The 25,944-nt window shown below is 49.5% G+C and overlaps 11 protein-coding genes across 11 annotated transcripts; 8 read left to right on the forward strand and 3 right to left on the reverse strand.

Annotated features, from left to right (window-relative positions):
• Positions 1–40: 40 nt before the first annotated feature.
• On the forward strand, positions 41–1,852 carry dbp5 (ATP-dependent RNA helicase DBP5; the record flags this gene model as incomplete). The annotated part of the gene is made up of 6 exons (XM_057263433.1): positions 41–122; positions 244–391; positions 454–948; positions 1,003–1,240; positions 1,297–1,497; positions 1,574–1,852. 6 exons carry the CDS (start codon positions 41–43, stop codon positions 1,850–1,852), a joined length of 1,443 nt encoding a protein of 480 aa, XP_057125094.1.
• Positions 1,853–2,752: 900 nt separating this feature from the next.
• On the forward strand, positions 2,753–4,042 carry N7481_004215 (uncharacterized protein; the record flags this gene model as incomplete). The annotated part of the gene is made up of 1 exon (XM_057263434.1): positions 2,753–4,042. The coding sequence occupies one exon, from the start codon at positions 2,753–2,755 to the stop codon at positions 4,040–4,042; it is 1,290 nt and encodes a 429-aa protein (XP_057125095.1).
• A 638-nt stretch (positions 4,043–4,680) lies between these two features.
• Positions 4,681–5,133, forward strand: N7481_004216 (uncharacterized protein; the record flags this gene model as incomplete). The annotated part of the gene is made up of 1 exon (XM_057263435.1): positions 4,681–5,133. One exon carries the CDS (start codon positions 4,681–4,683, stop codon positions 5,131–5,133), a length of 453 nt encoding a protein of 150 aa, XP_057125096.1.
• Positions 5,134–5,258: 125 nt separating this feature from the next.
• N7481_004217 (transcription factor domain-containing protein) lies at positions 5,259–7,211 on the reverse strand (the record flags this gene model as incomplete). The annotated part of the gene is made up of 4 exons (XM_057263436.1): positions 5,259–5,621; positions 5,681–5,972; positions 6,028–6,448; positions 6,509–7,211. 4 exons carry the CDS (start codon positions 7,209–7,211, stop codon positions 5,259–5,261), a joined length of 1,779 nt encoding a protein of 592 aa, XP_057125097.1.
• Positions 7,212–8,099: 888 nt separating this feature from the next.
• On the forward strand, positions 8,100–9,657 carry N7481_004218 (putative GTP cyclohydrolase II; the record flags this gene model as incomplete). Its single annotated transcript, XM_057263437.1, has 5 exons — positions 8,100–8,153; positions 8,238–9,060; positions 9,114–9,253; positions 9,318–9,599; positions 9,652–9,657. The coding sequence occupies 5 exons, from the start codon at positions 8,100–8,102 to the stop codon at positions 9,655–9,657; spliced, it is 1,305 nt and encodes a 434-aa protein (XP_057125098.1).
• A 2,525-nt stretch (positions 9,658–12,182) lies between these two features.
• Positions 12,183–15,107, forward strand: N7481_004219 (basic helix-loop-helix domain-containing protein; the record flags this gene model as incomplete). The annotated part of the gene is made up of 1 exon (XM_057263438.1): positions 12,183–15,107. One exon carries the CDS (start codon positions 12,183–12,185, stop codon positions 15,105–15,107), a length of 2,925 nt encoding a protein of 974 aa, XP_057125099.1.
• A 729-nt stretch (positions 15,108–15,836) lies between these two features.
• N7481_004220 (FAD-dependent oxidoreductase) lies at positions 15,837–18,329 on the forward strand (the record flags this gene model as incomplete). The annotated part of the gene is made up of 5 exons (XM_057263439.1): positions 15,837–16,129; positions 16,190–16,461; positions 16,512–16,885; positions 16,937–17,532; positions 17,597–18,329. 5 exons carry the CDS (start codon positions 15,837–15,839, stop codon positions 18,327–18,329), a joined length of 2,268 nt encoding a protein of 755 aa, XP_057125100.1.
• A 1,118-nt stretch (positions 18,330–19,447) lies between these two features.
• Positions 19,448–21,490, forward strand: N7481_004221 (ferric reductase family protein; the record flags this gene model as incomplete). Its single annotated transcript, XM_057263440.1, has 5 exons — positions 19,448–20,048; positions 20,095–20,156; positions 20,218–20,367; positions 20,463–21,030; positions 21,090–21,490. The coding sequence occupies 5 exons, from the start codon at positions 19,448–19,450 to the stop codon at positions 21,488–21,490; spliced, it is 1,782 nt and encodes a 593-aa protein (XP_057125101.1).
• Positions 21,491–22,414: 924 nt separating this feature from the next.
• N7481_004222 (Gibberellin 20-oxidase) lies at positions 22,415–23,493 on the forward strand (the record flags this gene model as incomplete). The annotated part of the gene is made up of 2 exons (XM_057263441.1): positions 22,415–22,653; positions 22,716–23,493. The coding sequence occupies 2 exons, from the start codon at positions 22,415–22,417 to the stop codon at positions 23,491–23,493; spliced, it is 1,017 nt and encodes a 338-aa protein (XP_057125102.1).
• Positions 23,494–23,935: 442 nt separating this feature from the next.
• On the reverse strand, positions 23,936–24,520 carry N7481_004223 (uncharacterized protein; the record flags this gene model as incomplete). Its single annotated transcript, XM_057263442.1, has 1 exon — positions 23,936–24,520. The coding sequence occupies one exon, from the start codon at positions 24,518–24,520 to the stop codon at positions 23,936–23,938; it is 585 nt and encodes a 194-aa protein (XP_057125103.1).
• A 917-nt stretch (positions 24,521–25,437) lies between these two features.
• Positions 25,438–25,830, reverse strand: N7481_004224 (uncharacterized protein; the record flags this gene model as incomplete). Its single annotated transcript, XM_057263443.1, has 2 exons — positions 25,438–25,544; positions 25,608–25,830. The coding sequence occupies 2 exons, from the start codon at positions 25,828–25,830 to the stop codon at positions 25,438–25,440; spliced, it is 330 nt and encodes a 109-aa protein (XP_057125104.1).
• Positions 25,831–25,944: the final 114 nt, after the last annotated feature.

A 25,944-nucleotide genomic window follows, 5' to 3' on the forward strand; every position in this document is an offset into this window, starting at 1 on the left:
TGTTGTCTTTGAAGAATACATCTTTCTTTCTCGCCTCACAATGTCTTCTGAGACCCCCGAAACCACTGGCTCTCTTGCCGACCGAATTACCAACCCTGATGTCACCCCTGACACCCAACCCGGTACGAGTCTTCTTCAACTTTTCCGTCGATATCCCCTCCCCCACCTACTACACGCCTCTCCTGGCGACGAACCAATCCGATAAATGAGATATATGGCTAATATCCGACGCGTTTTATTCAGCCGCTGCTACGGAAGATGGTGCCGGAGCTCAGCTCCAGGGCTCGGAGCTCAACGAGCCGGACTATACCGTGGAGGTCAAACTGAGCGATCTTCAAGCCGATCCCAACAACCCCCTGTTCTCTGCGAAGACTTTCGAGCAGCTAGGACTGTGAGTACTATTAAATTCCATCAAAATGAATGCGAAATCAACTGACAATTACGACACAATAGCGATGAGCGCATCCTCAAGGGCCTTTCCAAGATGGGCTTTCGCAAACCTTCCAAGGTCCAGGAACGTGCCCTACCCTTGCTAATGGCCAACCCCGCGCAGAACTTCGTTGGTCAATCCCAATCAGGCACGGGTAAGACCGCAGCCTTTGTCCTCAACGTCCTCAGCCGTCTCGACCTTTCCCCGGATATGCAGACTAGGCCACAGGCTCTCATCCTGGCCCCTACGCGCGAACTGGCACGTCAAATTGTCGGTGTCATTCAAATCATGGGTCAATTCCTTGAGGGTCTAATTATCGGAACCGCTGTCCCTGCTGACTCGAATACTCGCCCTGCCAGAATGGCCTGTTCTGTTGTTGTTGGAACCCCCGGTACTGTGATGGACATGATGAAGAAACGCATCCTTGCGCCAAATGATATTGCCGTTCTTGTCCTGGACGAGGCCGACAACATGCTCGATCTCCAAGGCATGGGTGACCAATGTATCCGTGTCAAGTCGTAAGTTCCAAGAATTTCTGTTCTTTTTGTGGTCGCAGCTAATGGTTCGTCTAGTGCGCTCCGCCCGACTACTCAGATCGTCCTCTTCTCCGCCACCTTCCCCGAACATGTTAGCGAGTACTCCAAGAAGTTTGCCAAGGACCCCAACGAGATCAGACTTCAGCACGAGGAGTTGACAGTGGAGGGTATCAAACAACTCTATATTGACTGTAACGACGAGGAGGAGAAGTACAACAACCTCGTTCAGCTCTATGGTCTTCTGACTGTGGGCTCATCCATTATCTTCGTCCGGGTTCGTATTCAAATTCTGCTCAGATTTAAACACTCTCGCTAACGATCGATGACTAGACTCGTAACTCGGCCGCCGAAATAGAGAAGCGGATGGTCGCAGAGGGTCACACTGTGGCGTCGTTGACTGGAGGTATTGAAGGTAGCCAACGTGACACTGTTATCGATGCTTTCCGTAGTGGTGATGCCAAGGTTCTCATCACCACCAATGTTCTTGCTCGTGGAATTGATGTCTCAACCGTCTCCCTGGTGGTCAACTATGTATGTCCTCATTTATCCCACCAGCGTGGCCATTCTTATATGCAACGACAGAGCTGACCGCGTTATCTTTTACAAGGACATCCCCGACCACCATACCCCGGGCCGTCCCCGCGAGCCCGACTTTCAGACCTACTTGCACCGTATCGGTCGTACTGGCCGTTTTGGTCGCATCGGCGTTGCGATTTCATTCGTTGCCAACCAGGAAGAGTGGAACATGCTGCGCAAGATCCAGCAGCACTTCGGTTGCCAGATCGATCGCGTTGATACCGGTGACTGGGACGAGGTCGAAGAGGTCATCAAGAAGACCATTAAGAACTCTCGCGCTCAGGCCAACTTCGCCGCCAACCAGCAATAAATTTCTAGCGCCAAAGACCTAGCTGTACTTTGCTTTTTACCTTCTTCCGTCCTTTGATGACATATCTGCAAGGACTTGTCGATTCACGTCTTGCATGAAGAATTACGAATTATTATCTGTTTTTCATGATCCCAGAGGATGGCTGCCATAATAGATACCAATTCACGAATCCAAAACCGCTTCCTCTACGATTTCCTCCTTGTCTACTCTTTTTTCCCCCACCTTTTTGGCATTTGCGCTCGTCATTTCACAAGAGCATCATGATGATTCGGGGTTAAGTCACATCACAAAACCAGGTAATTCATGCCATCGAGGAAGCGAGCACGTTTCGTTGACTTGCCGAATGTTTGAGCCCTGTCGGATACGGTCCACATGTGAAATGCCACTCTCCGAAGAGGCATTCTGGAGTTAAAAGAGGGCACCACAGGCTCGCGACTCTGTGTGTAAAATAGCCCCCGGCCTTAAAAGTAAATTCTCCCTGAGTTCCTTTGGTAACAAGCCTAGCGGCTCCTGGGGTTCTTGGCTTGTTCGTATTCACCCGCGTTTAGGCCAATGACCAACGCCCGGAGCTCTGAATACGAGCCCGAGAAATAGGCGGTCTTCGTTCTACAAATCGAGGCCAATGATATCGATTGAATGGGTCCACAATAGCCTATCTAGAGGATTGAGCATCTGAGACTACCTCCTTTTGCCATTAGGACCGATTTATCACTGGGCTTGTGGGCTTCATTTCGTGAAATAACGCTGAAGTGGGTATAGTCAGGCGCGCGAGCTCCCCTGGCCAAGACGTCGAGTTTTCCGAGTCATATTATTTGAAAGGGATGGTGCCCGTTTAAATACTAGTACGCAAATTCCTTTCTCATTCCTGTTCCCCCACTATTGATTGCTGCATTTGGCACTATGAAGCTACCCAGAGCTTGCTTTCTTCTGGTCTCGGTGCTCCTGGCTCCAGCCAAAGCCTCGCCATGGTTCGGTACTAAGTATATTGCTGTTGTCGAGACTGTCGCAGTAGAAGGCTATACAGGGAAATATCTCACAGAGGACCCTATCATGCGCACGAAGACGGTCGAAATCTCCCCGACAGTCACAAACCCATCTGTGATCTCCTCATACACTGAGACTGAAGGCTACAGTAGCGAGGTCACGGCTCTCAATTTGGTCGTGGAGTCAACAGCTGGCGTCCCTGTTACAGCCAATCACTACGTGGATTACTATGTCAGCGTCACATACACGGCTCCATCATCATGCAGTTATACAACAAAGCAATCGCTGACCACAACCATCCCTGTGTATGTGCCATATGACGCCAATGGCATTGTGGACCCAATCTGGATAAAAACGACAACGGAGCACTATTCCTACATCACGGGGGCCTACACAGAGGTAAATGGGCTATTGGATCCTACAGCTATTCCGGCGAGCATATTTTCCTCTGCAAGCTCGCAATACATGCCGGCATATTACACGTCCTGCTACAGCTATTATGCCGACTCTGATTCCAATTCGGGAGACTCGGACAGCACTGGATATGGCAGCGGCGGAGACTCCTCTTATTATAATTGCAAGGAGTTCACCTGGAACGCTGGGAATTCTGTTATTGGGGGCGGCTATTGTTGCTTTGACGGGTGTCACTACACCTGGGGGATTACACCGTGGGCTATTGCCTTGGCCGTTATCTTCAGCTGGTTCGGCCTATGCACCATCATCGGTTTCGTCGAGAGCTGGTTCATCTACAGGCGCGCTATGCTCGGTGGGAAAGTTCGCCGCGGTTTCCCATACGCATTCGCCTGTTCATTTCCAATCCTCTCCTGTCTATCCCTGCTCTCGGTGAAGAGATACCCAGCCAAAACCCCCGATCAACAAGCTTTCCTAGCAGCCCGCTGGACAGAGATGTCATCCGGAACGAAGTTCAGCTCTTGGTTGAATAGCTTCTTTAAGAGACGCGACCCAACCGCTGAGACCCTCGGTATTACCGCCCCAATGACAGCTCATATATCATATCTGCCTCCGGATCAGACCCAAGTGTATTCCCCAGCTGGTGGACCAGATGGGAACGGCATTCCACCTATGAGTACTCCGTCTCCTCACCAAGGGCAGGCGTCAACGGATACGCCGAGAGGCGAGGAGCTGGATGCTGAGCCCAAGACTATCGCTGTTAATGAAGCTGAGCGAAATGAAAGGGCACAGTAGCCGTCGGCGTGTGCTGGTTGTATCTTGAGTGAAAGGCTTGTCTTATCCTCGACCTTGTCACTGATCGAATCGTTAACCTTGAGAGACTCACATAATTCCTGTTATACCCTTTCGATGTCCTGATTATGATTAATTCAATTATTTGAAATACTTTTTTATTTCTCCCAATTTCCACCAAGCCACAAGAAAAAGGTTCGAGCACTGCATGTCGACACGCTTGATCGTCGCAAGGTCCACTTTAAGTTGGGTGCCGCTGGGCGGGATTGAAACCCTCATAGCTCCAGACCCCTGTAAGGCTACTATAAAGTCCTCCATCTCTTGGTAGCCATTTACCTGACCCGAGATTGTACGTTTACATGAACTCAATTGCTGAGCTGGTTAATTCTAACTATCACCAGCGTGCCCGTGGCTTTGCTGCCAACCCATACCAGTGATTCTTGATAATCTCAGATAAGAAATTGATATCCGATGCCTTAATTAGCGATGGTATTGAGGTATCTAACCCAGAAAGAGAGTATCTTCTTGACGAGAGGAACTGCTTCACTGAAACATTGAACGTGTATGCGCCAGCGGGTGCCGTGCACGCCGGGATGGACATTCCGTTCGATGCTCTTCACATATCAACATCTATATTGGGAATGCTTCCAACTTCTCGAGGCAGAATTACTCTTTCTTCGAATGATCCAACCGCTCCTCCGCAGATTGATCCAAACTATTATGCCACCGAGGTTGATCGAACTATGATGTGCGCTGGTATACGGCGGGCTTTGCAAGTCTTCCAAGAGTCCACAGCGCTGAAAGACGTGGTCGAGACCGAGGTCGCACCAGAGGGGTATCCTGTGTTAACCACAAAATCCTCAAAAGACGAAATAGATGCTCGTGCTCGACGGGTAGCGAACACTTTCTTCCATCCAGTCGGCAGTTGTGCTATGGGCAAGGCCGTGGATACCGAATTGCGTGTCTATGGCGTGGATGAGCTACGAGTTGTCGACGCCAGTGTACTGCCAACCTCAGTTGCTGCCCATCACCAATACTGCATCTACACTGTCGCAGATCGGGCTGCAGACTTTCTTGCTGATAGTGGAAACTAAATTTCACATTTTGTTAAGTTTGGGAATCAAGTGGGCAGGTGAAACTAGTTATAGGATGTCGTCAAATTGCCTACCCGCGGATCTTATCATCTTGAACAGAAGTAGTTGATATTATATCAATAGTATTAAATCAACCATTGGTCAAAAGAGACACCAATTTCAATGGTATTTAACAGGTCCAAGTCACTCATATCAATCAATTGATTACAATCAAGTAAACCCAAATCGTCCAGCTCATTCTGAGGCAGTGAAGCCTGTGGTTCAAGAATTTCGTCGATAATTTTCGTAAATACCTGACTTGCCCGTTGCAATAATGAATAGTTAGAATTATCAGGTTGTGCAACGCTGTCCAAATGAGAGATGAAAACGCTCAAACTTCGAATCAGAGCAGGCCTCGAGCCTTCGTATAATAGTGGTTCTCCAGACCGATTTTGATTTTGGAGGGCTTTGACAAGGATGCTAGCACTGGGGATTCCATAAAGGAGAATCTAGAAGAACATTTAGCTTGCTTGATATAGATTTGTTGGAAGTAAACTCCAATGCATACCAGCCAGGTAAAGTCTGGTCGCAAGTCCACAGCGTGATCACGTCGAGTTCCGATTATTAGAACTGTAGACAAGATATCCGAGCTGACGGACAATAGTGCACAACTCGCTCTAGGGTTTTGTTTGCCGACTAGGAACTGGTGTACCAAGAATTCGTTGTATAGATATGCTAAATATGAAACAACGAGCATGATCGGAGTAGCGATTGGGAGATTCATCTCCCAACACTGGGGAGTATATTTGAGATGGGCAGGTATTTTATTCCAAGATGCATGGCATCTCTTGGAGATTCCACTGAATACTTCAGTAAGATGATTAGACTTCCCTCGGGGATGGGTTTAGATCTTACAGTAGAGTAGCCGCAGTCTCAGGAGTGTCCTTCTGCAATGCAACTTCGAGAATCTCATCACGAAACCCACATATGATCGAACGAGCTCGCATCCAAGAAGCAGGGTAAAAGAAGCCGCAGGTACTCCAGCCATTTATGTCAAGTTGATCAAGGGAATAGCTCAAGGTCCCATTATCTGTTGAAAATGCCTCGTCACTAACATCGAGCGGTAGACCGCAATCAGCATATCTCGCTGGTATGCGAGGTGGCCGGCCCAGAAATGTTGCAATACTTTTATCCACTCTGTAGGCTGCTGCAAAAGTACGCCGACGGGATTCCAGAAGGAATTCCGGTGTTTGAGTTGGATTTTTTGAATTGCGATGGAGGCCAAGTGCGAAAATGTCCGTAGATAGCTCGCCGAGTTTGTTCCATGTTTGGGGACCTTGAAATAATTAGGGAAAAAACAAATTGACTTGGACAAATGCATAAGGCCTTTACTCACTCGAATTACCATCTGCAGCAAGGCAGAAGAATAAATTTTCTTGCACCAGCCAAATGGTAAGATCGTTCAAGGGGGTCAGGATTTTGCAAATGTGAAGTGCAGCATCGCTCGCGATGAGCATCTTCTTCGAAAATTGTAAACGTTGTTGCTCACTGTTAAAGTTTTCCCCAGCGAGTCCCAGATATGCTGCGCGCCCGGCCAATGAGCAAATCACCCCGAGTATCTCTAAACGAATAGCCTGGTCGGTATATAAAGAGTGAAAGTCTTTCCCAGCCACCGACGATGGAACTTCAAAAATCTTGGCCGTGTTCTGGATCACTTTTGTCGTTAATAAAGACCTGGATTCACCTGCCTTGTGGGCAGAAAGAAGACCCTTGGTCATATCTTCAATTGGAGCCAGACTGTTCAAGATGAATGGCCCAGGAATCACAGAGGCCTGACTCAATCCATAATATTCGCGGATGACTGCTTCGATTGGAGCAAAGTCTGTCAAAGCAAGTAGTAGATCAGAGACCTTCTGAACCCAAAAAGAGGGTAGAACTCGTGGTGGACTTTTCATTCCAACACTTCGGCCATCCGAGGAGAGGTCCACATCGTCACATAGTGATGACACAAAGCTCGTTGGACCAAGGTACCCCGTGAGAAATGGTTTATTCCGGTATGCCAGCTCAACTTGAGCTTGTGTGTCGGACTCAGCGGGCATCTCCGAGGCTCGGTCCAACGGGACACCTTCAGTGAGCGGCACGTAGCTCCGGTCTCGTAGCCGCGTTAATGGTGCTGGGTGATAAAAGCATTCAGGTGCAATTCCGCGAGCTTTGCATCGGGAACAAGGGGCACCTAGATGATCGCATCGTACCTTATTGCGCCGGCATGGCTCGCATGAGGGGCGTTTGCCGTTGCGGCGCCGCGAACTATTCCCATCCAAGTCAACCTTGGCATATATTGAGTTCTACAATCGGATCAAGCCACGTACCTCATTGGTGTGTTATATCGAGGGGTATGAGCACTTAATCAGAATGTATTTAGCAGAAAAATAATTGAATGTTGTCGCGTGAGGTGAAGTGAGAGGAGTTGAGGTGAGGTGCTAGAGTCGGGTTCGGCGTTGGCTACACTAGATTACTCCGAAATACGAGTTTAATGCCGAGAATTCCGAAGTGGATCGGAGTGACGGAGTGACGGAGGTACAGAGTCGCAGTCTTTGATTCACCTGTTCGAAGGCTAGTCCCAATCGAGTAATATGCCATGGTTGGTTGGAGGAGTGGACCTAGGCGGATCTCGAGGGAATTGTCATAGTTAGTAGCCCCTCTAGATGTTTTTATATCAACATTCTCGAAATTCTCGACATTCTTGACATTATCTTATCTATGGAGGAGATGATAGAGTAAGATTTAATTTTAAGATACAACAAACCACTCAGCGTAGCATTGGAGGGGCCCCGATAGAGAGAGATAAGGCGATAACGTGCGGGGGAATGGAATGTCACGGGGCCTGCTGCAGCCCAGTCTTTCACCGTAAAATCAGTCTCGCTGGTCTCTTCTCTTGTCATTATCTCCTGGATATAATGACTCTTGAATCTGAATCTTCTTCTACCATGCCAGCCCCCGAACCGGTGTCTGCAGCCCATCGCTACAGCAAGCATATCATCGTAGGGCTCCCAAGAGGATGGGAAGCTTCTCCCTTCTCCCCTCCCTATCTCTAGTGGCGAGAGAACCATTGAAATGTTAACCAGCAGCAGTTGACCACCTACCCTGGCCAAAGTGGAATCGAACCAGTTCCTCTGGAATGGGGTGCGCCCGATGCCAAAGCTCGCGGGCCGATCGTCGTTTCTCGAAGAGATAACCTCGTGAAACGCCGCAATGCCATCGGCGCTCATGGCGGTAGCTATAGCATCTACAATGCTCTGGCAATTGCCTCGGGTGATTTGGACGCTGATTTCCAGCCGGACCTGCGGAACAGTCAACCCACCTTCGATTTTAACTGGCAGCCTGCATGGGCCGACAAGACCAAAATCGTCGCGATGGATCCGTACGGCCATGATATAGTCAACCAATACCGCGAGGAGCTCGAGGCTGGATGGGACATTCGGCCCACTATGGCAATCACTCGGGCTAATATGAAGCTGGCGGAGATTGGCGAGGCAATCCGTGAAGATCGACTGCAAGTCGATGGTAATATTCTTGTCGATTCCTCCGGCGAGGTTCGAGTCACCAAGGTAGCGGTTGAACCAGTTTGGTTTTTAGCCGGTGTTGCTGAACGCTTCGGCGTGGACGAAGGAACTCTCCGCCGGACTCTATTCGAGCAGACTGGAGGCAGCTACCCGGAGTTAATCACTCGCCCTGATCTAAAGGTCTTTTTGCCGCCAATTGGAGGCCTGACGGTTTATATCTTTGGCCCACCGGAACGAGTCTCAGATGAGAATGTCAAGCTTGCACTGCGCATTCATGACGAGTGTAACGGTAGCGATGTGTTCCAATCAGATATCTGTACCTGTCGGCCATATCTCGCCTTTGGCATCGAGGAGGCAATTAAAGAAGCCCAGAATGGAGGTTCTGGTAGGTACTTACCTCGGTGGATACCTGATCTCTTCTAACGTCATATCTTTTAGGAGTCGTGATATACTTCCGCAAGGAAGGTCGTGCACTGGGAGAAGTGATCAAGTATCTCGTGTACAACGCGAGAAAGCGAGGAGGAGACACTGCTGACAAGTATTTCACTCGAACGGAGAACATCGCCGGCGTGCGGGATGTATGATACCAAGCCCCTTTTTTCTTCTTGAAGTGAAGCCATTCTGACCATTTTCTTCAAACAGATGCGTTTCCAAGCCTTGATGCCGGACATTCTGCACTGGCTCGGTATAAAGAAGATCGATCGCATGCTTTCCATGTCAAATATGAAGCACGATGCGATCGTCGACTCTGGTATCAAGATTCTCGAGCGTATTCCTATTCCGGAGGAAATGATCCCCAGCGATTCCCGAGTCGAGATCGATGCTAAGATCAATGCCGGCTACTTCACTACCGGCAAGCAGTTCACGATGGACGAGCTTGCTCAGGTTAAGGGGCGTGGCTGGGAGAAGTGGGAGGATATCACTGTGAGCATTATTCCAGACCGTTCCATTTCCGATCATACTAACCCCGTTTTAGCATTGAACAGGGCTTGCTCCCCCCGTCAAGCAGCGGTGAAGGCAATACTTTTATTTCCTTTCGGGCATTTTTTATTTTCCATGTTTAATTCTGGTTCGTTGCATGTTTCCAGGAGTTGCCCACAAATCAGGCATAAATGGTGCTAGTATTCGAATATAAAAGAAATAAAAACATATGCATCAGATAAAATTCAAGCAAGGTAGACTTCAAGGTCCTCGTGGCAGTTGAAAACTGACGTGATCGACATTTTCCCTAGCGCCGATAGTCGGACCAGCTCCGATCTCCAACATGGCGTTGCCCCCCGCGTTGCCATATGAACTGAAGGTAGAGTTACATCATGCGAGCTTATAGTTCTATCGCGTATGCTAAATAAATGTCGCGTTAAAATCCAAGCCCACTGGCAGTCTATATTCTCACCAGTGTTTGAAGAGGTACAAGTGTTACTATATTTGTGTCTGCAATGACCTCATGGCAAGCGATTCAATTAGCCTTACTGCCAGACCGTCACCCAGGATTTCTGTGCATTTGCTGATAATGTTACGAAATTCTCAATCCCAGCAGAGCCAGGAAGCATGGAACGGTATCGCTAGAAAGCCTCTCTCCCAGGGAGTTCACAATTTCTCAATCCACTTCTACTGGTAAATTCCGTAGATCGGGGCTTGCAATACTATTTTGGGCGGGCGTGGCGCAGTATCCATTCTATATTCCGTTCACCGCTGCAAGGCGAATAAGGTATTCGAAGTCCAATGGAGATGACCGTCTGTCGATAGACCGTGCACGGGTGGGATCGCATCGAGCGGCGCTGTACCTTTTGATGGCGAGGATCGGCAAGTCTTGCGGGAATTTAAAGCCGTGATAATCAACCGAGAGCTATGGATTGGGGATGCGAATAATGGCACACGAGTGAACCGAAAGAACGGCGGAGCTGGGGCGAGGGGCGTTCCGGTGGTAGAGATCGAGAGGCGTCTAAAGGAATTCTCGCGGACCATGGTTTGGAATTTTGGACGAGATATTGTTCTGAAAAAGAAGTCTCGAGTTCTCACCGGCGGATTTCCGACATGGGGCCGGTCTTCCATTCAGCAGCAATTATGACGCAGATTGGGCCGCCTCGTCTCCATCCTCTACCGGGCCCCCGCTTCCTGGAGACGGTTGTCGTAGTCTGCTTGGTGAATGAGGGAATTTTCGGATTCAATTGGGACCCGCCGACACTGAATTAGAGATCCACCAAGAGGGTTCTTTAGCGGGAGACGGTGTGATCCTATTCGCGCGACTCGCCGTAGACGTGGATTGGGGCTGGGCGAGTGGAGCCAGTGCACGATCAGATAAGATCAGAACGCGCAGCCCATTCTGCCGTGAGACGCCGCAGTGGGCCACCTCCTTGGCAATGCACGCATCCTGGTTTTACGCAGATTTGGTGTGGGAGGAGGCAGTGGAAGTGTGAGTGGAAAGTAGGATATTAAAACAGAAAATCGATAGAAAAAAAGTATATATTGAAGAAATCATGATTCATTTCCTGCCGAGTCAAGTACAACTGGGCACTTTGAAACATTTTCTGGTCTTGTCACATGCTCGGGCTGACTCATCAGGGGGCCTGGTCTGGTCTGGTAATAAAACATGTAACTTTACACTGTAAAACACGGCCATGCTTTCTGGAACCCGCCTGGAAGCACCGGCAGCCCTCTCAAATCCCGGCAAATACCGATACGATACCCCCGGAAGTGCGGCGAGCCGGAATCATACGACAAGGTGAGCAGGCGTCAACTTTGACAGCCTGGGGAGATCCTCGATTGGTCTCACTTCCGCGACTTTTGCATCTCTTCAATAAACACCGATCTTCGCTGCCTCGTGTTACCGTTTCGTTTGGCGCCAAATCTCCTGCGATCCACCGGCTTTTACGAAGTGATCGTCTTTGCAGGGAAACACCAATTGATTTCGAGAACCCACCTCCCATCCACCTCCTCCCCCAAATCTGGTCGCTGAAAGGGCCCGCCGACGCTACTGACCTGCAATGTGGGTATCCTTGCCTAGCTCTCCGTTCCCATGGACCTTCTGCGGTCATGACTCTGACAACTCCTTTCCCTCGTTCAGTTTTGCTTCTACATCTCCCTACCCTGCCCTGGAGGTTGATCTAATTCCATCCCCGTTGATTGATACGAGTACCAGCACCCAGTAAGTCATCAGATCCTTTTTTGAATTGATTTTCATCGCTATTGGTCGTCGAATCTGTCATGACAGTCCTCAGTGCATGGCAATTTCGGCGGCCCTCCTCCGACTCACTATACCGAACTAACAGCCGACTTAGTGTTCGCAATCGTGCGCGGTTTTGCTTTCCATTCGATCTGATACTCACCACGAGTCTAGTATCCACGCCGTGTGCGTCAGGTCACCACATCAACTACATTCAACATGGATAATGATTTCCAACTCTTTTCTCCCCGCCGCCATTCTGGCGGGGATGGCCGAACCAACCCCAATCAACCGCCGAGAACTCCAACCAGGACTGGACCCAGTGGATGAGATGGGATGAGCCCATGTTTTCGGAAGAAAATAATCAAAAGCCTGCCAATCTTCCATTTATCTCTCCAAATACAGTCTCCAGTTCCCCCAGTCATCTCCAGCAACAGGAATTCTCTCCGCACCTCCCGCTTGGATTGATGGAGATCCCAGCACACCAGCACGAGGGATTCAAACGTAATGCAACTGGGAGAAGCTCCATCGCCTCCAACTTCCCAACCTCACAAATTGGCCTCGTGTCACCGATCTCAAGCGTGGGAGTTGGTCGGAAGCGAAAGACGGGCAGCGACGATGATGCTACAACTGTGACTGGACCAGTCCAGCCCGGCAAGAAGATGCCCGCAAAGAAGCGTGCTCACAATGTCATTGAGAAACGATACCGAGCCAATCTCAACGAGAAGATTGCCGAACTCCGCGACAGCGTGCCGAGTCTGCGGACGTCGAAGAATCCAAATGGCGATTCAAATGAGGAAGAAGACGATGGAGATGCTGCTCAGTCCGCCAACAAGCTCAACAAGGCTTCCATTCTATCCAAGGCTACCGAGTATATCAAGCACCTCGAGATTCGCAACAAGCGGCTCGAAGACGAAAATACTGGCCTAAAAAACCGTCTGCGCCAGGTCGATAAAGCAGCCGATCAAGCAGTGACATCGTCGGCCTCCGTTTCCTCACCCAGCAATTACACAGCGTCCAGTGATTCCAACGCCGGCACGTCACCAAGTGTTTTTTCTCAGCCGGAGGAACTCGACAGCCCGCCGACTTCAGGTAGCCCTCCCGAAGGCATGATCAAGATTCCCGACTCTCTCAAACGATTCCGAGAAGAGAACGCACCTCGAGGAATTTTCGCCGAATCATACCTGTCAGCCTCACCCTCAAATGGCCCGTTGGCTCGAGAGGAGGGATCCCGTCGACGATCAAAGATGCCGAATAAGTACATGTTGGGGGCTCTTGCTGGACTCATGGTCCTGGAAGGCTTTGGCTCGGACAAGTCCGAATCGGAGGCAAAGGGTTTACTGGCGATGCCACTGAACCTCTTGAACCGCCTCCAGCCGTCTTCTCTTGCTCACTGGCAGTACTACATGAACAGTTTCTGGTACTCCCCGCATGCACGGGCTATCTCGCACTTCCTGATTCTTGCCATTATGGTCTTTGGCAGTGCCTTCATTGTCTTTGTCTACCTCTTTAACTCTGAGCCTGTTACACAGCGTACCCCAGCCAAGGCAGTTGAAGCAAAGACGACCGCCCCGACATCAAGTGACTTTCGTCGCCAGGCTTGGCTGACAAGCATGCAACGAGTGGGTGTACCACGACACAGGTTCTTCCGCGAATGGTATGTTGTTACATCGCGATGCTTTGAGTACGTCTTGCGGTGCTTCATGGGCTGGAAGATCTACTCATGGGTCACTGGGATCACCGAAGAGGATGAGAAAGGCCGTGTCAAGACATGGGACATCGCCATCGATGCTCAACTTACGGGTGGTGATGCGGAGATTAGCAAGAGCCGCCTCGTGCTGACCATTTTCGCTGCCGGGACACTTCCTTCAAGCCCAATGCGAATGATGCTTAAGGCTTTGCATGTTCGAATTCTTTTGTGGCGGGTTGGCGAGCCTGGTTCCTGGAGTTTCCAAGTTTCCAACGACATTGCTCGTGCTCTTGCCCGATTCCAGTGGGGCGTCGCGAAAGATATCAACGATGCACTTCCCGGGGGACATCCAGACAGACTTCCATCTCATCTCGCTACTCTCGTCGATATAGACTGCGAAGATGTCATGACTGATAGTATCATCCAACGTGCTGTGAACCTAACCTGGAACCGGCCTACACAGGAAGGCACTGGTGATGACGAGGTTATGCTTGATGTGGTTGAAGAAGACCCCGCCATTCAGTGTTCCGTCGACGCACTCGCAGCCTGGTGGTCTAGTCATCTTCTGCAGAATGCCCTTCTGAAATACCTGGAGGCCAGCGAAGGCGGTCCTGTTTCCAAAACAAGCCGCGACGCGTTTAAGGAGAAGATCCGTATGGCCCTCAATGTGGCTCCCGGCCTCTCCGCTGCCTATGCCCGCGCTCTAGTCATGAAGGCAGTTTTCTTTGAGCAAGGCCGTATTGAAAACGTCGGGGCAGTTCTCGCCACACTTCCGAAAGATAAGCGAAAGGACAAGCATAATCAGACCGCAAACTTCCTGGATTCCTCGCTGCCTGTCTCGGTTCGGGATGAAATCTCGATCGCGGTGCGGTGTGCGATGATTGCCACGGTCGTAACCTCCCGATCTGCTGGTGACACGAGTCTACCCGCTTCTTTTACCCTTCAGAAAGCCATCAATTGGTTCAACCAACTCCCCATTGACCCCGTCGAGCTAAGCTTGCTCGGTTTCTCAGCGGTCTATCATTTGATGCACCTCCTTGCTTCCGATGTCGATTACATTGTCTCATCAGATTCTTCTGCCCCTTCCGCGCCGCCTTCCGAGGCTGCCTCTGCAGATGATGAGGCCGACGAAAAGCCTCGTGTCCCATGGAAGCTCGCGGTGTGCCCCCGCGATATCCCAAACTTGGGCCGAGTTGCCGCCGAGCTCATCTACTGGTCGCGGAATGCCTACAACCCAGCATTCTACGGCTTTTCCCCCACACTTGTTGATGTGATAGTTAAGTCATGCTCTACTGCCTGTGCGAATGCAGGCATCAATGTGGATGACTTTCTGCACACGCCACCGCCGGAGATGGTTCAGTCAAGAAAGCGACGCCAACGTCGTCGCCGCGGTGCATCCGACCAGTCTCATCAGAGCGATGCTGATCAGGACGTGATCGGATCTCGTTCCGGAAAGCCTTTGCGCAGGGAACGGTCTGCTAGCAATGACACTGGATATGGGAGCCTTAGCCTGGAGGATGACGCTCAGTGTATTCCTATTCCTAATGTTCCGGAGAAGGTCCAGGAGGTTTCTGCTTAAAGCTGAAGCCTGCTGCAGTTCATGATGATCATATGATAGTTTGGCGTTATGGGTTTTTGAATTCGAATATCTGGCGTTTTGAGAATGGGTTGTATTATCTTAGGAAGAATCATGGGAAAGGGATACTAGTTACTAGGGCCGTTTTGGAAATCCACTGCGAGCAAGGCGGATAGTGGCGTTTCTCAAGGTTGGGGCTATGATGCCTTTTGTTGGGCAAAAAACATTCTTTGATGTCTAGATATTGCTGTATCTACTACACAGCATAGCCTTCGGTGGTAAAGCATTGTATCATTCTGAAATTAAATTTCGACCAAATAGTTTGTGAATTGTAAGGTGGAATGGTGTACTAATCGGTCTTGGCCGCCACATAGAAAACCCCCAGCTCCGGTACCTACCCCGATCGTATTTCGGGGCTATATTCACATCTTGGCTGCCTACTCATAACCCCGTAATGCCGACGGGATGAAACGGGGCGATGCTGAGCTGTCACATCTCGCGTGAGTCACGGAGCAACGAAGGACCGCCGATAACAAATCAGCGGGTCCCAACAACAAAACAGAGCTCCGCTTTTCATGGCCCCCAAGCTAGCAGAATTTCTCGTGATATGACGCTAGAGAATCTGCACGAACGGACAAGGACAAGCACGGAGTCCGTCCCAAATCGGGGTTGAAAAAGCAGGAAAGCCCTCGTTGGGTCAACCAAAACTTTGCAGCTCACGACATCCATACCATGGCGCCATTTAAGGTGATCATTGTCGGCGGCAGCATCGCTGGCCTGGCCTTGGCCAATATGTTGGAGCAGTACGACATTGACTTTGTGGTACTAGAAAAACACGCTCTTGTTGCACCGCAACTTGGCGCAGGGTTCGCGATTCAACCAAATGGCGCTCGGATTCTTGATCAGCTAGGTTGTTACCAGACCCTCGAAGACGCAAATGAGCCGGTCAATTCTCTGCTTATGACGGATCGGTATGGAGGTCCAGCAGTCGATTTGGCTGAATTTGGGCGCTGGTTTCAGGAATCGTAAGCTATTTGCTAGTTCGCGTAGATGGCCGCTTTCTTGGTAGCTAAAATTTGTTGCAGGTTCGGCTCTAAGATGCGGTTTATGGACCGGAGAAAGGTGATCGAGACGCTCTTTGAGAATCTCCGGGAGAGGTCCAAAGTCAAGACCTCACACGCGGTTGTCAAAGTCTTTTATCATTCGGAAGGGGTAGAGGTTGAGACAGCCGACGGCTCTTTGTTCCATGGAGACCTTGTAGTAGGTGCGGACGGCGTTCATAGTCATGTTCGGCAGGAGATGCAGCGTATTGCCGCTGAGCACAGCCCTGGCAATGATCTTTTCCCAGAAGCACATGGTGAGTGGTTATGCCTCACCTCCTTGATACAGAATTCTTACTTCAACCAGCATTTACTTGTGACTATGGCGGCCTGTTTGGTATCTCAAAGGCGCCCCCAGAGGGCATTCGCCCGGACCAGGCATTCAAATGTTTCGGAGAAGGACACAATCATCTCTGCGCAGCCGGTCCTGGCGGTACTCTGTATTGGTTCTTACCGTTCAAAAACGAAGAAAAGACGCAGGGGAAAGCGATCCCGCGCTACACGGAAGATGATCTGAACCGAATCGTTGCCTTAGCTCGTGATGATATGGTGAGGCCCGGGTTAAACTTCGGAGATATCTATGACCGCCGAATTCGAGTTTCAATTGTCCCCATTGAAGAGGGAATTCTGAAGCATTCTTTTTATAAACGAATGGTGCTGCTAGGCGATTCCTGGCACAAGGTAGAAAACACTAACTGTGACAAAAACGTGCCATACTAACTAATAATTCAGGTCAATCCCCTAGGTGGGCTGGGCGGAAACACTGCAATACAATCCGCTGCTGTTCTAGCAAATGAGTTGAAGGATGCTATAGTAGAAGATGGAAATACCAACGAAGCTGGTCTGGACACGGCCTTGCGGAACTATCAACAGGCTCGACTATCGCTATCCAGCAAAGTTGTTGATACGTCTCACGGCATACAGAAAATGGAAGCTCTGGAAACGCGGGTGACCAAGTTCATTCAGTTAAAACTGATCAAATACGCGGGCATGGAAGTGATGGCTGATGCGCTTGGTAAAATGTTTGCGGAAACCCCGCGCCTCAAGCATTTGCCTCTCTCTTCGCGCGGTGGCTTTATGCCGTTCGCTGATGAGGTTCGAGTCAAGCCTAAGCGTCGCTCAGGCACCGTCACTATGCTTTTTGCTTTGCTCCTTGCTACGTTCCTGTTTTACCTGTATCCCCACATGCAGCAAGCAAAGCCTACGTCGACATTAGAGAAACGGGCAAAATTCGTCCAGCTCTACTACAACCTTTCCGTCACAGTCCTCACGGTTATTATATCCATCGAGTCATATCGCACATGTTTCTCAATAAGCCCATTGCGCAGGTGGGTACTCCCATTATACTACATACCCCCCTTCTGATTTCGTTTCGGAGCTAATCAGGACCAGTGCCCTTCCATTCGGAATAGCTGCCATGTTCGTCGGCTGGGAGTTTGTGGCGCCCCTATACATGGCTCTATTCGCTTTCTTCACGGGCATGAAATCCTACTACTACCCCTCCCCAAGAGCGATCGATCTAGCCACCGCTCGGTCCCTTGAACTTGCCTATCTCGTCAACTACCTCCCAGTCATAGCATACACATTTGCTTGCTCCACGTTTCCATCGTTCCCATGGGCCCTTTCCCATGCCACCCTACCCCTCACCATCCAGCTAGTCAGGAAAGGGGTTTTGTGGCGGGACCCCACCAGCTGTGATGGTGGTCCAGCCCTTCTATGGGGCGATCGAGATCAGAAGCCGATCTCCAAATTTTTCTCATTGTTGCAACTAAGTCTGATCCTAGTATCATTTTTTGGAGATTCTAGAAAAGGGCTCTCTATACTGAGATTCATTGATCTACGCTCGGTATTGTCCTCGGGGAAACCGTATGGAGGCGATGATGCCAAGGCGTTACTACTGGATTTGATGCTAATGGCTTTTATGTGGTTTATCATGTGGGATATCCGAAGAGTAAATGCTAATTCCGAGAATTTGGGCTCCATGATGCTCTTCCACACTGCTATGGGTCTCGCATTAGCCCCTAGTGTGGCTGTCGCTCGCCTGTGGGCATCACGAGAAAACGAATGGGAAGCATCACGGAAGAGACAGAGCCCCATCGAGGACGGACCCGACGTCAAGGCCTGATCGCAAGATCCATAGAATGAGGGCTGGCTGTTCAGCTTGGGCAATTAAAGTCGGCGACTCCGATTCTCAATCAGGGAATTGTATACATATTAGGAAATGGTACTCTCTTCTCTCATTCTTCACCTCGGCGAACAGATCCCTAAGCTGTCATAGAAGTACTAGCAGGGTCTAGACTTAAAGTTTTACAACCATCTCTTCCCTACTGAAGATGGAGAGTATAACGTCACATTCTACCCTGTCTCCACTATTTAACTGGTCCATTGTTTATCAGCGTTGCAGTTGCGTTCAGGAAGATCGGGTTTGCGCCCACGCTGTTCTCCGGGGCTCCGCACGATCTGGTGGAAATGACGTTTAGATCTCAATTGTCACCCATTTGTATAAGCTAAAGCTTGGAATTGCAAACCCTAAGATCTCAAAATACTTTGAAGTTAATCCAGGGGTAAAAATGATGGGGTCGGAATAGATGTAGATGGGCGGCCGGATGCGCGGGGGAGGGAAACAAGGGATAGGCCGAAGACGGCATCTCCAGCGAATCCGTTTTCGGGTTGCCGACAAACAACCATCCCACTGTTTCAAGACTAGCAGTGCAAATCACCCATCAGAACCAGCTTTCTGGATTCAGTGAGATCAGCTGGATTGCGCACGCCAATTCGTCTCCTTGAGTAGACTGGGTCCGCGGGAACTAAAACCTAAGATCTAGACTTTACGCCATACCCGCCACTGACAGCGTGAATACCCGCATAAGCTTAAGCTAGCCTGTGATCTAGTCCTACCCGATTCGGTCGGTTACACTCACGTTTTCGTGTGGGGCTCAGTCTTTTGAAGAATGACGATGTTTCCGATTCAAGGCCCCAGGGGTCGATGACGGCATCCAGGTGCGGCAATAGGCCAAGACAACTGAATACAACTTTATGGCGGCGATGCCCTGGCACGCGTCGCTGTGAAGATTTATCTTTCCATCCAGATCGACCAATCTTCCCTCCCTTCCACCTCCTGCTTCCCGATATCAGCCTCCCAGGAGATACTGCGCATCCACGGTGTTGGGCGGCTGACAATAGCATCCTTTACAACTCCCTTGCTCCGAGCTATACAGCCAGACCCGGTCGTCGAATGGAACAATGGGCGTCCAACTCAAGGGAAATGGCCCCGGAGAGCCACCAATGAACCCATTCGTGGCTGTTCCTCTGTTTTCCGTTGGAGGCTTCATCGCCCTGCTATTCTTTTGGAGAACAGCAATTCGAATTCGACACCGTCGCAGATCAAAAACAGCCAGACAAACCGATGACCAGAGCCAGCTCGCTCAAATCGGTGCTACCAATGCGAGTCTCAAGAAGCATATATTTTATGCACCTCTCTGGGGCTCCCGCCACAGTCGCGAATTTCGGCTTTTAAGGCTCCATATGGGATCGGTACCACTGCGGTTGGAAGTCATCCTCTTGGTACTCTATCTTTTACTTAACTTCATCTTTGTGGTTGTCACGGTAGATTGGTGGGAGAACTTTCCCAAGAAGATGTTCCAGCTTAAGTACGCTGCTGGACACTTGGCTGTGATGAACATGCCTGGTTTGGTTCTGAGTGCTGGCAGGAATAACCCCTTGATCCCGCTACTCGGCCTCTCTTTCGATACCTTCAACTTTATGCATCGGTGGGTTGGGCGTACTATTGCTGCAAATGCAATCATTCACATGGCTGCTGTATTGGCAAGTCTGGCACGCGAGAGTACGTATCTTCCTACGGCGATCAAGACTCATCTAACCTAAGGCAGATGGTATTAACTACATACTTGACACAATATGGCATATGCCCTTCTACATTTATGGCCTCGTGGTATGTCCAACACTGAATTAGGTCGCCACAGCTTATCGCTTGTCTAACTCTGTCTCCATAGGCTTTGCTTGGATTCCTTTTCATTTTCGTGCAATCATTGTCGCCGGCTCGACACTCCCTCTATGAGCTTTTTCTACATCTCCATATTGCCCTTGCCGTTATGTCGCTTGTCGCTCTTTGGTATCACTTGAAAAACCTACTGCAACAGCGGGTACTTCTGGGAACTCTCATTCTTTGGGGTCTCTAGATGTATGTTTCTTCAATCACTTTCCAAGGTACATGAACATCATACTGACTCATATACAGCGTGCTAGCAGACTTGGGATTCTGATATGGAGAAACTGCGGCAAACGCCGTACGACGGCAACTGTGGAAGCACTCCCAGGCTCGGTCGCGCGTGTGGATGTCGATGTCTCCCGAGCATGGAATTTCCGTCCTGGTCAATACATGTATCTCTACATGCCCGGTCTGGGTCTCTGGACTTCTCATCCATTCACGGTTGCCTGGTCATCTACAGATACAGACACTTTGAACATAACTGAGAAGCGAAGCTCAAGCGACTCCATTGCGGCCCTCTTGGGAGGTTCAGAGACCACCACCATGTCTGTCCTCATCAAAGGACAGGATGGGTTCACCAAGAAACTTTTGGAGAAAGTAGAAGATTCACCAGAAGGGATGATTAAGGTGACAGCATTGGCAGAGGGACCATTTGGTGGCATTCATTCACTGGCCTCATATGGTACCTTGCTGCTTGTTGCTGGAGGAATTGGCATCACTCATCCTATGTCATATTTGCATGAGGTTGTAACCAACTTTGCCTCTCGCAAGACGGCAACTCGCAAGGTGCATCTTGTCTGGATGATTCGGAGTTTAGGTAAGCTTGAATATTCCATCATATCATGCTTGGACACACTTACTAATCCTACAAATCAGATCATTTGGCCTGGATTCACAACTGGATGACTGATATTTTCAGCCACGACTCCCTCAGCAGCAGCATAATTGACCCTAAAGGAGAGACATATTTCCAGTTCCCCGGGCTCATGCTTTCAATAAGTGTCTACGTCACGGAGCACAAGGAGACATTTGAGGAGTACATTCCTGTGCCAGAGACACCATGGACGCAATGCGCACCCTCAAATGTTCCCATCAACGTGCACTACGGCAGGCCGTCTTTCCAGCCGTTATTGGAAAATGAAAAGGCCGAGCAAGTTGGTGCATTGGCTGTTAGTGTGTGCGGCCCTGGTGGCCTGGGAGATAGTGTTCGCGAAGCTGTTCGCAATGTGCAAGGCGAGAAGACTGTAGATCTTTTTGAAGAGGCGTTCTCGTGGTGATTGTTTATAAATTTCGTTCTGTCATGATGCTGCTGACAAGTACGTTCTGAGATAATTCTAGTACATATCCTCTAATACATATTTAATCAAAATCTAAAACTACAATCCTTCCAACGTTTAAAAGGATGCCCGGTAACAATTGTATAGACACCAAAAATCCGTGAAATTACTTCTTGATGGGCAACATCGCATAGCCACGGCTTCGTCATGGCACTGCATGACGCACGGACCTACAGCAAATACATCCCCCACGCTAACTCCGCTATTCTACCAAGTTAAGACCATGGAATTTGAGCCTAGCAGAATGGATAATGGCTTTCTCTGGCTTGCGCCTTCGATCATAACCGCCAGCCACACGGCACACGGTGGATCGCGTATCGGGACACCCCGCCCCATGCCGAGAAGGGCATGTCGAGTGCGATATATCCCCGCTACTAGATAGAAAGGGGGTAGATGCCAGTGGGGAGATCCATGGTGTATTTACTCTAAGAGCTAAGATTAGTGTAAAAAATTGATTGTGCGTTTCAATCATGAGGGCATATTCCAAGATTCCTTTGCATGGATTTGCAACACCCGCAGGCTCTAGCGGCGCTATGTTTCCAATCGCTCTCCAGGTTCACAAACCCGATACATCCACCTGGGTAGTCCATTGGTCTCTGACACTTTAGAGCCACCGCTTTTTGGTGACCGATGGTTGGCTAAGGGGGGTGCAGACAGACGACACGCGACCTCTTCCCCGTGGTGGATCTGTGTGGATCTCTTGTGTCAGCGGGGAGGGTTTGCCTTGGAATTGAATTTCATTATAAAGCTTGCGCACTGCCCCGCGATTATTGCCGGTGTCGCCTTCAATTTCTCCTCCAATATTCAAGCATACAAACAGTCGTATAACAATGACGACCACTTTTTCTTCGCTGCCCGTTGTCGATGTTGGTCCTCTCGGGAATCCCGGAGAGGGCATCCGAAGAGCAATTGACGGCTCTCAGCCAGCGTTTATATGATGTGTTCACTACGACTGGCTTCGCATACCTCACCAATGTCCCTCTGAGCTTCAATCACGAGCAGGTATTCAGCATGACGCGAGAATTCTTTGCATTGCCCCAAGAGGAAAAAATGAAGCTCGCCAAACGATCTTTCCGACGCAGCCATCAGAACACATATCGAGGGTCATTACCCTTGCATCTGGTTATTCAATAGCATCATAACTAACGCACATATTTCTGTAAAGATATTTTCCCACCCAGCCCGAATTGGCCTCCGACAATCTGAAAGAAGGGTTTGAGATGGGCCCTGCCGTGCCTATTCGTACACAATCCACCACCTCGTCGACATCAAAGTTCAACCTCGCCGAGCAAAATGTCTGGCCAGAGGAGAGTCTGCTTCCAGCTCGACCAAAGCTCGAGACTCTTTATGTCGAGCTTCAGATTCTTGCGTCGAAGCTCCTCTCACTCCTTGCTGTGTCTCTCGGTAAACCGGCGGACTATTTCGGATCGTATTTGGAGGACTCCTTGAGCACTCTTCGATTGCTCCACTATCCTGCAGTGGAATCGGTCGCTTCAGGTTCAGGTCCTGCAGGATCAGATAATGTCAAGCTGAGCTGTACTCCTCACACCGATAGTGGAATTTTGACTTTGCTGCACCAAGATTCCACCGGAGGCTTGGAAGTACGCAACTCATCTGGAGAATGGGTCGCCGCGCCCTATATTGCCGAGTCGCTGGTGGTCAATATTGGAGATCTCATGACCAAGGTATCAGGTGGAAGATTTATTGCCACCATGCACCGTGTGCGTGCACCCCCGATGAGTACCTCTGCGTCTGCTGTTACTGGCCAACAGAATGGTGAAAGCCAGGCGCTAGGCAGGATCAGTGTCCCGTTCTTCTTTGAGCCGGGAGAGAACTGTCTTGTTCGTTCTGTCGACGGTGATGAGGGGTTTGTCTTATACGGTGAGCATGTGCGAGCGAAAATGAAGACCTGGGTGGAGTTCCAGGACGATGAAGACAATTGATTTGTCTGATTGACACTGGGGATGCTCTACCCGGGCAGCTAATGATGACAGCACTGGCCCGTGCAGCATTTATGTCTCGTTTCCAATGCCGGCTATTTCCCCTCTGCGACCCTGACCAAAGCAGCATTTGAAACCTGGAAGCTTCGGATTTAATTATCTTTTCAATACGGCGAATGGATATGCAACCCAAGCGACTTCGGTACCCATAGCAACAATTTCCTCAGCGACAGTAACCCATGCGCCAACAGCTCTCGTGCACTGTTTTCTTTTTTTTTTTCCGTGGAGCCCTTTTTGTACGTTAGCATGGATGTTCACCTTTATGCGATCTACGTTAGTCGTCGGAACACCATTATCTCACATTTGAGTTTGTGCTTGTGGACTGCTTTCTCTGTCTTGGATATGTCATAGTAACCGCGGCTTTTGCATTATAACTTGGTCTGTATCATGTCATGATATATGAGCTCACCGGTGGAAAGGGTTTGCCCGATACTTCTTTCCCTTTGCAGGCTGCCAGGATCAATGCAGCAAATGGAGAGACATCAAAAACTCGGCCGTGTTCTAGAGCATCGGAGTATTCATTCACTGGCATCATTGCAGCACGAGATCCCGTATCTGCTTCTGCCCACGCCTGCTGAGAGCCATTATCCCATAGCTCCATATGCACGTCGAATGATAAGACATCCACATATGGCGTCCGAACAGAGTAGTTCCTAGTGTGCAATGAATACGCACTGCGAAGCATCAGGCTGACGATGATGGTACGACGGACACTCTCGGCTAGTAACCAGGCGTGTCGAGGACTAAGCGATGGAGGAAGCTGAATATGAGCTTGTTGCCACAATCGCTCGGCGACCCATTCTAGCAACACGCTCGTTCCCTCAAAGTACTCATTCGATTCGTCTTCATTCAAGGCTAAAATGCACTGGGTGAGAATCAAAGCCTGAGAATATCCAAGAAGCTCTTCATTCCCAAAGCGTGTGAAAGATGCTGCGTATACTCTACCAATTTCCTTCGTAAAAGAGGGCATAGATTTGCTTCCTCTGCTTGTAACTGTAGTTTGCAGAGCCAATGTATATTGCGAATGGGTGCTGGAGGCTCCGACACATTAACATCAAGATGAATGAAGAGTGTTTTTTGGCTCTTTGCAAATACTCTCGGGAGCTCTCGTATTCCATTCACTAAGAACCGAATGGCCGATTGGTCGTATTCTTTTGCAATCTCTAACCGCAAAGGGGATTTTATTTAACCCATAGGAGTGTAATTCTCTGGCAGAAGTTGGGGGAGTTTGGCCTTCAATACATTTCTGAGGTGCTTTTCTAACGGTCATTGGTGCGCTCGTATATTCACCATCCAGCCCCCTGCTAATGCATCTGCCGCATTTGGGTGAGCGCTGATCGCATCGCCTCTTGCCCCTAGCACAGGCCTGACATAGTCTGCGTAGGGTGAATGATTTCGGAGGAGCTGGCGGCATTTCTGGGGGATTTAGTTGCTGGTGAGAGGATGAAAATCGTTGAACCGTCGTCACGCGTAAATAGTTTCATATCTGGGTCACGTGGCCATGTGTCTGCGAAGTAGAAAACCAACATACTTCAATTTCAACCACTCTGTGATAGGGAGTTATTTTGATTAATGCAGTCTGTCTAGATACTTATTAAAATATTTAGGGTTGCATTGATTCTTCTACGGTGTGCAATCTATACGGTCACGATGCAGCCTCGTTCGCCCGAATTGAATCGTCATGGTTAGTACAGAGATCTTCACAATCGTCAGCCAGTTTGGATTAGAAAAATTTACAATATAAATATTACTGTCTGGTTGTCTTCTGCCTAAAATAACGACGGAAGAAAAATCTTGATAAGTAAACAAGTATTATGGATTGAGACTAGACAAATTTATACACATCACACAACCACGCCGCTCATGTTTAATCCTATTATACGGTACCTAGCAGAGTAGTTTGTAGCTGCGATAGTACTTCTCGCCACGAGCGCACTCGCCCCCTTGCCAAACCTGGTCATCGAAGTGGCAAGTAACATCGCTGTAAGTGTGCACTAGTCCACTGTTAGAATGCGCTCATCGTCTCGGACACCGGCAATACCCACAAACACAGTTACCCGTCTGCAGACGGAACTCGACGGATCGGACATGCTCCCCATCCGGAATGATATTGCACTTGTTGATATCAGTGTCGTAGACGCCCATCTCGCCGAGTGCAGCAGTGCAGGTAGTATCGCTCATCAGCTCTAAGGTCGCGTAGCGAGTAGTCCCCTGAGCAGGAGCGGCGGAGACAGCGCCAATGAGAGCAATTGTAGAAGTGAGAAGAGTGATAAGCTGCATTTTCAATGTATTGAACTTGGAGTTGCTGTGTTTTGTTTCCGTTGTTTGAGAGGCTGTTGATGATGTGATTGACAGCAGTTCGTGGTTCTTAAATACTTTTCCTTCTGCTGAACT

This window comes from Penicillium waksmanii (genome assembly GCF_028829765.1).
Source record: "Penicillium waksmanii strain IBT 27052 chromosome Unknown utg000004l:1.0-5674109.0:1.0-5678898.0, whole genome shotgun sequence".
Taxonomy (NCBI): Eukaryota; Fungi; Ascomycota; class Eurotiomycetes; order Eurotiales; family Aspergillaceae; genus Penicillium; species Penicillium waksmanii.